This window comes from Gymnoscopelus microlampas (genome assembly GCF_963454915.1).
Source record: "Gymnoscopelus microlampas genome assembly, chromosome: 15".
Lineage (NCBI taxonomy): Eukaryota > Metazoa > Chordata > Actinopteri > Myctophiformes > Myctophidae > Gymnoscopelus > Gymnoscopelus microlampas.
Genome location: NC_139952.1, coordinates 2,355,001 through 2,369,064, shown reverse-complemented (window position 1 = coordinate 2,369,064; position 14,064 = coordinate 2,355,001). Strand labels below are relative to the sequence as shown.

General features: G+C 45.9%; 2 protein-coding genes across 13 annotated transcripts in view; both read left to right on the top strand.

Moving 5' to 3' along the window:
- Window positions 1–14,064, top strand: part of LOC311062090 (NACHT, LRR and PYD domains-containing protein 12-like) — a gene marked incomplete at its 3' end in the record, with an annotated part of 437,600 nt that overhangs the window by 183,741 nt on the left and 239,795 nt on the right. The gene's annotated exons all lie outside the window — the stretch shown is intronic.
- The window catches only part of LOC311062089 (uncharacterized protein), a 58,008-nt gene continuing 55,061 nt past the window's right edge, over window positions 11,118–14,064 (top strand). For 4 of the 5 annotated variants that reach the window (XM_084080881.1, XM_084080879.1, XM_084080880.1 and 1 more), the window contains exons 1-2: window positions 11,118–11,255; window positions 13,619–13,933. In XM_084080881.1, coding sequence (XP_083937007.1) covers window positions 11,186–11,255; window positions 13,619–13,933 — 385 coding nt within the window. In that variant the 5' untranslated portion in view covers window positions 11,118–11,185. The remainder of the gene's footprint in view (window positions 11,256–13,618; window positions 13,934–14,064) is intronic. The other variant, XM_084080878.1, reaches the window with a different exon arrangement.

The window sequence follows — 14,064 nt, the reverse complement described above, 5'->3', positions numbered from 1 at the left end:
GGCGAAATAGACGGGAGCTGATCAGAACATATGAGGAAACCCCTGCTCCGACTGAAGAGGGACCAGAGGGGAAAAGACCAAGACGTTACCCAGGGAGAGAGCGCAAGCCTAGAGAAAAACTAGACTTATGTATCCCTACAGTCATAAGTACCAAACACACTCTCACCTACACACACACACACACCAAAAATGACTTTTTCACATGGACATGTTGACACATAGAAATATGTTGCTTTGCAATTTGTTGCCATTATTCTGCTATCAAATATGTTGTTTTGCAATTTGTTGTTTGCTCTTTGTTGCCATTATTCTGTTATCAGCATTGCTAAAGCTCCCTCACTGTTAAGGTTGTAAGTTCCTTTACCTTAGTTGAAAAGTATTCAGCAAGATATTATTGCCACATGTTCAGTCATACTTTGTTCAACCAGTTCCATAAGAAAAGGGGAGATGTAATGATATGCTTAGCCTTCCAGGCCACTAGGTGGCACGGTGGCATGTCAGAATAACATGCTTTGTATTCATGTGGGATAACGCAGAATAAACGTCATTCATGGCTGAGCAGTGAATGTGGTCAGACTTCAACTCATTACACAGAGCAATACTTATAACCCACCGACCAGGAGAAAAATGCATGTGACTAGTCACCTGATCGGATGGCCCAATCCCTGAGTTGCCTGGCCTGAACTAGCTCCGTAAACTGCGCCTCATATCTACACTAATAAATAATCCCTGTGAAAACATAACATTTTATAAAGTAATTTAAACAAACTGCTTTAACAGTCATTCAGATAAGATTGTAGATCTGCTGTATTGAAAATAGCAGATCTACAAGCCAGCGACGTGTTGTGAGCTTGTAGATCTGCTATTTTCAAAATATACATCGCTTCTGCGAGAGCACTCGGGAGTTTAGACCGCTGCTGTTATATTTTCATGGCCACCGGGAGATCAGACATTTAACCCATGGTTCATTCATTAATGTTCTCTCCAGGCTATCTCTCATTAATGCGGAGCGGGACGGGACTCGCCCGTCCAACGGTCCGAGTCTCACTGGGAAATGGGAATAGCCTACATGTCAGCTTTATTTTAGTGTAAGTTGAACGCGCACTGCTCGATATGGGTTATTTAATATACAAACGTATTCCTTTCATGGCGATGTGATTGGTATCATAATATGTCATTCATGTAGGCTACAAGCCTATGTGATGTGACAAAGATTGTACCGCTCTGCTACGGTACGGCTTACATGAAAAACACTGCTGGGCGGCCGTGTGTGTGTGTGTGTGTGTGTGTGTGTGTGTGTGTGTGTGTGTGTGTGTGTGTGTGTGTGTGTGTGTGTGTGTGTGTGTGTGAGAGAGAGAGAGAGAGAGAGAGAGGCGTGTGCATGTGTGGCGAGGCGAGCGAGGGGAACTCTTTCTTATTGGCTTTTCATGATGATGTCTTTGGTCGTATTCTGGTTCTTCAATCTTCATGATGTAAAATCGGGGCGTTTTGAGAATATTTAAGGGTGTGTTATTTAAATGACGCTTGGTTTCAGACGTGAGATTTATCAACGCTGGGATCAAATGTACGCACGGATCAGCTGTGTAGGATGCGTTGATAAATGTGACTTAATTCAATTCAATTCAATTTTATTAAAGTGTCAAATCACAACAAGTTGTCTCAAGACACTTTACATGTAGAGAAGAGACCCAACATCCCACCCTGAGCAAGCAATTTTGCGACAGTGGCAACGAAAAACTCCCTCTTAATTCAACAGGAAGAAACGTCAGGCAGACCCTAGGCTCTAGGGCGGGGGCCTTCTGCCTCGACCGTGTTGGGGGAAAGAAGAGAGAGAGAAAGGGAGAGACAGAGGAGAGACAGAAAGAGATACAGTGCAAGCAGTAACAATAACAATAATAGCAAATATAATAGTGTAAGATACTAGCATATGATAGTATAATATAGTACAGCAATAGTGTGTATGCAGTATATAATGGAATAATATAAAAATGTTTAAGATAATATAATATGCGGTATAGTGTAGTGTAGTAGAAGTCCACGGTCGTGTCCAGGTCGTGCTCCATGGAGAGAGGCCCGGTCCGGTCCGCAGTCACAGTCTTGAGCCGCAGCTGGGGGTCCGTAGTAACAGTCCATAGACTCCATGGAGAGGCCCAGGCCCGGTCCGCAGTCACAGTCTTGAGCCGCAGCTGGGGGTCCATAGTAATAGTCCATGGACCTGCGACGTGGGTGGTAGAAGAAACTCCGGGGAACGAGTCCCCGGTTGTAGAATTAGTGGCAGGCCTTACTAGAGCGTGAATCCGTACAGGGTTAATTACGATTGTACCAATGGGACACAAACCCACACAACCAAAGGGAGGACGAGAAGAGAGAGGACGAGGGGAGAGAGGAGAAAGGGGAAGGTGGGGGAGAGAGGATGACTATAGGGGGACTGAGTCTATACACTTCGGCTATAGGCTTTATCATAGAGAAAGGTTTTTAGTCTAGTTTTAAATATACAGAGTGTGTCTGCTTTACGGACTGAAACTGGGAGAAGGTTCCACAGCTGAGGTGCTTGAAACTTAAATGCTCTACCTCCTGTTCTAGTTTTTTGGGGGTTTACTGGAACCGTAAGCATTTTTTCATACTGTGGACGCAGTGGTGTTCTGGCTGGTTTACGGGGCTCGATGAGTTCTTTGAGATATACTGGTGCCTGTCCATTGAGAGCCTTGTATGTGAGGAGGAGAACTTTAAACTCTATTCTGTATTTAACCGGGAGCCAGTGCAAAGAGGCCAATGAAGGAGTGATATGATCTCTTCTTCTGGTTCCTGTCAGTATGCGCGCAGCGGCATTCTGGACAAGCTGCAGGCTATTTAGGGACTTACTTGGGCAGCCTGATAGTAAGGCGTTGCAATAGTCCAGCCTAGAAGTAACAAATGCGTGGACAAGTTTTTCTGCATCATTTTGGGACAGAATGTGCCTAACTTTTGCAATATTACGCAGGTGAAAAAAGGCATTTCTTGAAATTTGTTTTATGTGGGACTGAAAGGACATGTCTTGGTCAAACGTGACTCCCAGATTCTTTACAGTGGCCCTGGAGGTCAAGGTAATACCATCTAGGGTAAAATTCTCATCGATTAATTTATCTCTGAGGTGCTTAGGGCCGAGTACAATAACTTCAGTTTTGTCCGAGTTGAGGAGTAGGTAATTACGGGTCATCCAACTCTTGATGTCTATAAGACATGCTTGAAGTTTAGCCAGTTGATCTGTTTCATCTGGCTTCATTGATAGATATAATTGTGTATCATCTGCATAGCAATGGAAATTTATAGAGTGTTTCCTAATTATCTCACCTAAGGGAAGCATATATAGAGTGAATAGAACTAACTTAGACGTTAGTGTACGGCCGAATATATGGAAAAATATACGCCGGTTTATACGCTGCGTTGATAAATGAGGGCCAATGTTTGTATGATATGGACCATATGGCACGGACTGTCATGGAAAGGAAAGGACGGACAGCCAAATAAACAAATAAACAAATAAACAAAGCACATGCCACTTTAGCACCCAGCTGGAAGAGGGACAAGGTAATTACTTGAGTATACACTCAACTACTGCCAGCCAGCCACCCTGTCATTGGCAAACAGTTTACAATTAATATATGATCATGATCATCAAATCAGTAGAAAGTGTTTTAATAGCTTGATAAAGAGTTTAAACATTATTCATCTTCATCATTCTCCTGAATAACATCTCTCAGAATAATAATAAATAATAATAATAATTATTATTTATCTTAATTATGACTCTTAGTTATCATGTATTTTATGTTGTAAAAAACAATGATGTTGCAAAAAACTTAATGCATTCAGCATTACGTTTTATAAATGTCATACACACACACACACACACACACACACACACACACACACACACACACACACACACACACACACACACACACACACACACACACACACACACCAAACACAGAACATTACATTACAGTCATTTAGCAGACGCTTTTATCCAAAACGACTTATAATAAGTGCATTCAACATAGGTAGGGAACAAAAACTACTAATCACCAGAAGTCTGAAGTGCATTTTCTGCAAAAACAAGCAACCAAGAGTATACCTAGCGCTAAGGTAAAAGTGCAATATATCAGCTACCTATTTGCCTTACACAGATGAGACAAACTAGCAAAATCAAATGAGCACAAGCTAAAACAAATAAGTATATCGACTAAAGAAGTCTCCATTTGCTGTGGATTGACTTGTGGATGGTTCAGGTACGTTCCAACACTCACCTCTAGTGGTAGAAAGTAAACAATACAGAAACATGACTTTAGTTATTATTTCGTAAGTTCCAGTATGGTACTTACTATGGGATATCATCGCCCTCTAGCGATGCTACAGAGCAAGCACACCGGACTCCCGAATTCCAATCCTCGTTGATGATTGGAGTAGGGTTAGTGTGACGCAAAACACCGGCGACCGGTGCGGTATAAATACCCTCGCGTCACACAGGCTCGACCTCGTGCAATCAGCACGCGGAGCTGAACCACGGTGCTTTGGCTGCCCGCCAAAGCACCCAGAGCGCCGGCGGCTAGCACTAGCACGGGGGCTATGGGCCCTCCTCTCCACTCGGCCCCACGTGCCAGTGGAGCCATCCCAAAGATCCGGAATGTAGAGGCCTCGCGAGCGGCTTCCTCATCTCCGATCCCAAGCGTCGTTGACGAGGCCGTCGGGCCTTCCCAAGACAGCGACGAGCTCGTCTTCTCCCCCACCTCCTCCATCATCGCCTGGGGAGACACGGCGCTCCCAGACAATTTCGATGGCGGCAGCGAGGAGGACGAACCAGAGGCCTGCAACTGCGTCCCGGGGGCGGATGACGAGGACGAAGGCCTCACCTCCTACCAGGGACAAGAGGTAACGATGACCAGCCCGAGTCCTCCTGTCCCTAAACCAGAGACAACGACGATCTTCCCGGAGTCTAGCCAAGAGGCGAGAGTGTCCGGAGAGACGGTGAACGCCGTGCTCCGTCGAGCTCCGTCGATGACACGTTTTGGTCGGGCGCTCAGCCCCCCCTCGGCACCTTCGAAATCATGGGGGGGGGCGGCCCCCCCTAAAAAGGGGTCAAACTGGCGCTCTCCTTGCCCAAACAGACAGAGTCGAGGACCAGTCCACCGGTGCAAAGAGACTAAGAAAGTCGCTGAAGACAATGAATGCGGTTCAAAGTCAATTGTGTCCTCTGCTCAAGTCACAAATGTCTGTTGTAAGAAATGTGCCGCATGTGTGTGGAATAAATCTATTGCCAGAAACACAAATGCTCATTTTTTCCCATGCCATGAAAAATCAGAGCGACATGTTTCCCGCTGGGAAACACTGTCCTCAAAATCTTTTCATGAGTCCTCAGTGTTTGCCATGTCCCCCAAAGAGTCGGGGCGACATTCCAACATGACCTCCTCGACCTCCCCAACATGGCGGACGAGGCGAGACGCAACTCGCAGCAACGAACCCCGGTGCTACCCTATCAACGCTCCCCAATGGGTGCCGCGGCTCGGGTGGGTAAAACACCGCAAATAGGTTCCGTTGTCTCGTCACGCAGAGCGACAGCGTCTCACGCTCCCATGGGAACGGGCGCTCGCTCAGTGACGAAGGCGACATTAGCCCAGCTGGCTCTTGCACGCAAAGCTACAGGGCGGATGTCGACGGTGTGTGGGATTCCCCGTCTACATCACAGGCTTTCCCCACCGGTGAGCGATCAGAACCCAACAGGGCAGATGACGTCAGTGGCCCCCACCTCCCGTACGAATCCTTTCGCTCGTTGTTTTTCCAAATGGAAAGCTTGCAATCCAGGGTTCAGAATAGGTGTGAGACCTATTCTGAACGTCAAGGGTCTGAACAGGTTTCTGATGGTTTTCAACTTTCGTATGCTCACAACAAAGACGTTGTTGGAAACGATACGTCAAGGGGATTGGTGGACGAGTATAGATCTCAAAGATGCTTACTTTCACGTCCCAATCTACCCACCGCACCGCAAGTTCCTGCGCTTCGGCTTCGAAGTCCGAGTGTACGAGTACACGGTGCTCCCATTTGACATGTCACTGAGTCCCAGAGTGTTCGTGAAATGCACGGAGGCGGCGATAGCCCCGCTGCGACAGGCGACGTATAGACGACTGGCTGCTGGCAGCGGATTCGAGGGAGGAGGTGGCGCGTCACGCGGAGTTCGCCTTTGCGCACCTACAGTCCTTGGGCTTCACAATCAACACTCAGAAGAGCGTTCTGGTTCCGTCCCAACAAACCACCTTCCTGGGGATATCCTTGGATTCCACCAGGATGGTGGCGCGTCTGTCTCAGGACAGGATAGCGAGCTTTCTGGCATGCGTGAGATCCCTGCGCCTAGGGCGCACGGTCACGTACAGAACCTGCATGCAGGCAGCTGGTCTCATGGCCTCGGCTGTGAGCCTGATCCAGCTGGGCAGGCTCCACATGAGACCTTTCCAGAGATGGATGCGATCTCTCAGGATACCGCACTCCATGGGCTCTCGGAAGGTGGTAGTGTCACCACAGTGTGTGTCGCCACTCCGACCATGGGCGCAGGCGACCTTCTTGTCCGAGGGGGTCAAGATAGGCACTGTAGCGTCCTGGGAGGTGATCACCACGGACGCCAGCCTCTCAGGTTGGGGGGCTGTTCACGAGGGCTACTCAGCCCAGGGGATGGGGGACTCACATCAACTACCTGGAACTGCTGGGGGTCTTCCTTGCTCTCAAACATTTTGAGAGCCGCATCAGAGGGTGTCATGTCCTGGTCAGAACGGACAATACCACAACGATGTGTTATGTCAACAAACAAGGAGGCTTGGGTTCCCTTGTGTTGGACACACTGGCGCTTTGGAGCGTACAACGCTTGGCCCTATTACGCGCCTTCCATGTACCGGGCCACCTGAACAGCGGGGCGGACCTGCTGTCCAGAGGAGGACCCCGTGAGGGGAATGGTCGCTTTGCCAGAAGGCTGTGGATCTGATTTGGGCCCGGTTCGGCCGGGCTCAGATCGATCTGTTTGCATCCAGGGAGAACGCAAAGTGTTCGATGTTCTTCTCACTCAGGATGCAGCACCAATCCTTGGGGGTAGGCGCTCTAGCTCACGTTTGGCCGAGCGTTCTACTTTACGCGTTTCCGCCTCTGGAGCTGATCCATCCGACGTTGGAACGGGTCAGGACTCAAGGGGGGAGAGTCCTGCTGGTGGCACCAGCATGGGGCGCGTGGAGGTCGGAGATAGATCCCCTCCTCTACGACGAGCCGTGGCCGATCCCCCCGCTCAGGGACCTCCTGAGGCAGGGAGGGAACGAAGTGTTCCACGTGAACCCCAAAGACCTAGACCTATGGGTTTACCCCGTGAAAGGTCGAGTCTATTCTTACTAGGCCTGCCCCCTGCAGTGGTGGCCACTATACAGGGGGCTAGGGCGGTGTCTACCAGGAGTCAGTATGACATCAGGTGGACCATGTTCGAGACTTGGTGCCTGGAGCAGTCGCCTCAGGTGGAGGCTTCCTAGGCTTCGGTGGTGAACATTCTGACTTATCTGCAAGACAGATTAGATCAGGACTTGGCTTTCTCCACGATAAAGGTGTACCTGGCGGCCATCTCCGCTTGCCACGAAGGTTTCGATGGCGTGTGGGTAGGCAAGCACTTGCTGGTGCGTCGGTTCATGAACGGCGGCAAGCGTGCTAGGCCAGTGAACAGACCTTTGTTTCCTAAGTGAGACCTGGCCTTGGTGCTGGAAGCACTGTGTCGGCCCCCCTTTGAGCCCTTTGAGTCTGCCTGTCTGAGGATTGTCAGTCTCAAAACGGTGCTTCTTTTGGCCCTTTGTACGGCAAAACGCGCCGGGGACATGCAAGCGCTCTCTGTGAGTGAGGATTGCATGCGGTTTTCGGACGATGGCCAGAGGGTTTCGTTGAAACCCAACTTGGCGTACGTGTCCAAGACCGGCGTGGTCGCCAGAGCTCCTGTGGAGCTAGGGGCTTTTCATCCTCCACCGTTCACCTCGGCGGAGGATAAACGGTTACATTGTCTCTGTCCAGTAAGAGCCTTGAGGCGTTACTGTCAGATGACGGCGGCTGGCCGTGAGTCACCCCAGCTTTTCGTCTCCTACGGCCGAGGCCGGAGGAAGGCGGTGGCTAAACCGACTCTGTCCAGATGGATCGTGGAGGCGATTCGGTTGGCTTATGGGAGTAGTGGCACTGCTGTCCCGGTGGGACTGAGGGCTCCTTCTACTCGGAGTGTGCATCTTGGGCCCTTTATAAAGGGGTGTCGTTACAGGACGTATGCTCGGCAGCCAACTGGTCGTCTCCCTTGACATTCGTGTCTTTCTACTTTCTACACCATGTCCAGGCGGACATGGTGGCATCGGAGATGGCGCACACGGTCCTGGGCGTAGTGGCAAGGTAGGTCGGAATAGTAGTGCCTGAAGGCATATATTTCCTCCTGCTCTTAACTCATTCAGTGCCAGGCTTTTTCAAGCCTGTTGATCCCTGTGCCATGGAAAAGGCTATTATTTTACCTTTTCAATTGGTCACAGAGTGTTTGTCTTCAGTGTGATTGATCCCCTGATGGTTGCTAATCACTGAGTCACTTCAGGTGTGGTTTCACAAATTTCAACGAGGTCATTGTGACCTCGTTGACATTTGTTTTTGATGTTTGAATGTAGCATGGCACACTCAGAAATACAGGGTTTACAATGGGAGGAAAAATGTTTTTTTTTTCTCCGTTTCCTTTTTAACATTGAAGTGGATGGAGCAATAAGTTTTTGAAAATCGTTTTCTCCTAGTTCCTTTGAGATAAAAATTGAAAAAAAATAACCAAAAAAAAAAAAAGAAAAATTAAAAATTGTATTTTGAAAAAAAAAAATTTTTTTTTAGGAGACGTCAAAAGACGTCATTGGCACAATTAACCAACTGAAAACAGCCGTCAAAAGACGTCATTGGCATTGAATGAGTTAAGCAGTGGCTGGTTTCAGACGTACAGAATGTGAGACAGGCTTGGAGGCATGTTCTCTCTCTTGTGGTCTGGCTGGTCCTCCACGCCCTCTCAGAACCCGATAGACAGGGTTCAGAGAGGAGGAGGCCTTGGTTTCTCTACCACGAATCGGTCAGACTGGGGTGTGTCTGAATTGGTGGCTGGGGACAGGATTTAGGTCGGTCAAGGTCTTGCCCTATAAATCCTTTTGCACCATGATCCTGTGGGGTCATGGGTTGCCTACAGGCCAAGGTCGGGTCAGGGACTTGACCTGTGGCCTTGGGCGGGCATTTGGGTGGGGTTGGTGTAAACATGGGCTCCCCCGGGGGACATGTATGTGTCCCATAGTAAGTACCATACTGGAACTTACGAAATAATAACCCTAGGTTACAACTGTAACCCAGGTTTTATTAGTAATGTAAGTATGGTACTTACGTTTAAACCCCCTCGGTGTGCAATCAAGCATGCAGAGGGGAAGTTCCGAGGTCGAGCATGTGTGACGTGAGGGTATTTATACCCCACCGGTCGCCAGTGTTTTGCGTCACACTAACCCTACTCCAATCATCAAAGAGGATTGGAATTCGGGAGTCCGGTGTGCTTGCTCTGTAGCATCGCTAGAGGGCGATGATATCCCATAGTAAGTACCATACTTACATTACTAATAAAACCTGGGTTACAGTTGTAACCTAGGGTTTAGTGGTAGAGGTGGAAAAGTACTTTTATTTTTGTTTTACTTAAGTAAAAGTATCAATACTGCAATGTAGAAATGTGTAAAATGTATTCAAATATTTTGCTATTTTCAAATAAACAAAGTTTAAACAGGGCTGAAGTGGTAAATGTATGTTTTGTAATAATACTCAAAATCTATAAAAAATAACTAAAGTTTTCTAATAATTGTAGTGGATTAAAAGTCAAACATTTGTCTTTGAGATATATAGTAAAAGTATAGACAATTGGAAATGCTCCAGTACTCAAGTAAAAGTACCGAACAATTGTACTTAAGTACAGTACTTGAGTACATGTACTTAGTTACTTTCCACCACTGGTGGTAGAGTGTTAGTGAATGTGATGAATGAGTGTTTGTTCACACAGAACACTTTTTTTTCTTTCTTCTTTATTTACCCAGGGTAGTAGCTGAGCACAAGTGCTCATTTTCAGCAACGCCCTGCACATAGAAACACACAGACAGACAGACACATTAAAACCTGGGAGCTGACTAGTACAACCACAGTCTTATACTGTTGGCCACTACGCAGCTCCACTGGAGCAGTTGGGGTTCAGTGCCTTGCTCAAGGGGGGGATTCGAACCGGCAACCTTCCGGCAACGAGGGCGCTCCTCTAACCTTTAGGCCACCACTGCCCAAACACTTCAAACACTTCTCCTTCCGGTCGCGGACCGGATACGGAAACGGTCGTGTATTGTATGTGTGGATGTATTTTAGGAGAAGGCGGGATCTAAAGTGGATGTTGTGATTTGAGAGAGAGAGAGAGAGAGAGAGAGAGAGAGAGAGAGAGAGAGAGAGAGAGAGAGAGAGAGAGAGAGAGAGAGACTCTGTTACAAGTACAAGTCGGGATTAAAAATGTACTTGAGTAAAAGTAATTGGTTTCAAAATGTACAAAGTACCAGAACTATAAAGTACTCATTGTGCAGAATGTCCCATTTCACAAGTTTTCAGATGTATAAAAAATATTTTGAAAATAGCCGATCTACAAGCTCACAATGCGTCGCACCACGACGCATTGTGAGCTTGTAGATCGGCTATTTTCAAATGGCCGAAATGTATATACAGGGCTGAAGTGGTTAATGTGTGTAATAATCAAAATCTACAAAGTAGCCTAACTAGTAACTAAAGTTTTAAAATAATTGTAGTGGAGTAAAAGTATAATATTTGCCTCTGAGATGCAGTGGAGAAGTAAAAGTAGGCTACAGACAATTGGTAATACTCCAGTGAAGTAATAAATACCTTAATTACATGACTTGAGTAAATGTACTTAGTTACTTTACACCACTATAAAAGGTGTGCCCTGGCAGACAAAAGGTTGTGAAACACAGCTCTACATGGTATTCAGTAAACATGTTTAAACACGTTGGATCAGATGTCCTTCAGTCAGAAGTGAAGCAGCAGAAATCATACTCACTCGCTCTCTTGTTTTTCCTTCTAAGTCACAGTTTGTGTAAAATCAACCATGAGGATTTATTTACTCATTTTCCTGCTAACTTGGAGCAGCTGTACCACATCTGTAACATCTGTAACAGGTAAGACGATAAAGTTAAACATGACAGATATACAACTTATACAAGTTATTTACACTGTTACATACAGGGAAGTGGAGACTGATAAAGTCTAGTTTAGGAGGTGAATGTGAGGTTATACATAATGTGTTTAATCCTATTATAATTAACACTGATTCAATGTATTGATTATTGTAGTATGTTTGCCTGTAGTTTGAGGTAGTGTAGTTCTTATTGGTGTATTCTTCATTATGTTTCATCATGTATAGTTGTATGTAAAACACAGCAGTGGTGTAATTACCACACAAACGTCTACATACATGTAAATGTAACGTTATGAAGTAATACATGAATGTAACTAAACACTTCATAATATATATTACTGGCCAAGTTAGACACCAACCTGCCTCAATGCACAACTAGATAAAGTGCTCCAGGATGAAATATGAAAAATCGGACGGATCCGTCTTGATCACATGACTATAGAAATAATGTGTGCTGTATTTGCATATTCATGGTGTAAATGATATCGTTGTTGTCGGGCAGAAACCTCAAATCTCCATGTTTCTTGGTAGATTAATGCTCTTCTTTCTCAAACTACGGTGTCACACACAAGTAGCATTTTCTTTCTTACCATTTTACAAAAATAAATTCAGTGAAAAGTGTTTAAGTGAGTCAGTGGGTTTTATAAACATTGAACCAATGAAAAGTATCAACAAGGGTTAGATAATAAATACATTGGATCCACTTTTCCTGTAAAGTAACAGTTTTGGACTTACAAGGTTTCCACCTGACAGAGACCTATGTTTAACCCATTAAGCACAACTTTAATGCTTTCTACATCAGTATAGTTCTCTAACCTTTTACTGCCAAGGACCCCCAAAATGACATTTATTTGGGCGTGGACCCCCCCATCCCCCATCTGAAAATGGTTTGTGCCAGGGAAAATGTTGGATAAAATAAATAATAATATCAAAAAGTTATATAAAAAACATTTGTTTTACATAAGTGGGCCTCCTGGTGGCGCTATAAAAGGCAGATGTGAAAAATGCAGGGCAAGCTTCCTGGCCTCTAGGGCGCATACAAAGTTTTACACAGATCGGTGCAGTTATAGGTAAAAACACAAATTGGCCTGTCATAGCGCCACCATGAGGCTGATTTGAAAAAGTGCCATATCTTCATGGGCCTACTGGGAATGTGCGTTCAATATTTCACAGAAATTGCACGCTGCATTCATGACTTGAGGCATTTTGTTCATAACGGAGCACCACTGCAAACTTTGGAAGCCAATCTTAGCCAATTAGGATGGAATATGAAAAATCTGAAAAACCCTTTTCATTGAATGACTATAGAGATACTGTGTACTGATGTGCCTGATGTTTGGACACAATCTGTAGGAGTACTGTCAAAAAATTGTTTGTCTACAAAAAGCAGACTCCTAGTGGCGCTATAACAGGCCCATGTGAAAGATTTGCGGCAGAGGTTCTGCTCTGGCATCCAGGGAGTGTGTGTGCACAGTTTGGCTAAGATCAAGCCAACGGTGCCGGAGATTAGCTGTTCACAGACAGAAGGACAGACATACTGTACACTAGCGGACGGACGGACAGAGTGCAAAGCATATCTCAGCCATCAGGCCATGCCTTTTGGCCTGGTAGATACAATAACAGAAACACACCATATGCACAAACACACACACACACACACACACACACACACACACACACACACACACACACACACACACACACACACACACACACACACACACACACACACACACACACACACACACACACACACACACACACACACACACACACACTCTATTATCCTGTCCTCAGAAATGTATTACTACACTTGTGAGGACATCAGTATTTCAGTACAGGCTGAAAGAGAGGGATTATGTTTTCACCCCTGTGAGTCCGTCTGTCCGTCAGTGCTCCAGTTGATTGAACTGTTTTCTCCTCGATCTCGTCTCTTTCCTGTCAGTTTGCTTTATAGACACCAGTGGTGGTGTTTTGATTGATTGATTGAATACTTTATTAGTCAGAAATGTAAACAGCACGTGGTACAGACTGTAATTTTGAATTGTGAAATAAAAAGCTATGTATTTAAATTATCCTTAACCCTTAAATCCAATGTATTATTTCCATGTGACATCTCTCTTTCTCTCTCTCTCTCTCTCTCTCTCTCTCTCTCTCTCTCTCTCTCTCTCTCTCTCTCTCTCTCTCTCTCTCTCTCACTCACTCACTCACTCACTCACTCACTCACTCACTCACTCACTCACTCACTCACTCACTCACTCACTCACTCACTCACTCACACTCTCTCTCTCTCTCTCTCTCTCTCTCTCGTTTGCTTGTTTTAATGTTTTTCTTCTCATTCAGGTGATTATTCAGTGAGGCTGGTCGGTGGTTCAAACAACTGTTCAGGCAGAGTGGAGGTGTTCTACCGTTACAGATGGGGGACGGTGTGTGATGATGATTGGGATCTGAAGCATGCCCAGGTTGTGTGTAGACAGTTAGGCTGTCCACCAGCTGTGTCAGCACCAAAGGAAGCCCACTTCGGACAGGGTTATGGAGACATCTGGTTGGATGATGTCATGTGTTCAGGCAGTGAGTCACAGCTTTCACAGTGCAGACATGGGGGGATTGGAACGCACAACTGTAAACACAGTGAAGATGCTGGTGTTGTTTGTACAGGTAAATATTAATTTTCATTGTCCCTTTTCAGTGTCCACCTTTCTTTTACTGACAGACTTCGAACATGTTATTTTCATTTCATTTATACACTCAGAATTACAGACCCGTAATCAAGAAATAAAAACATAATG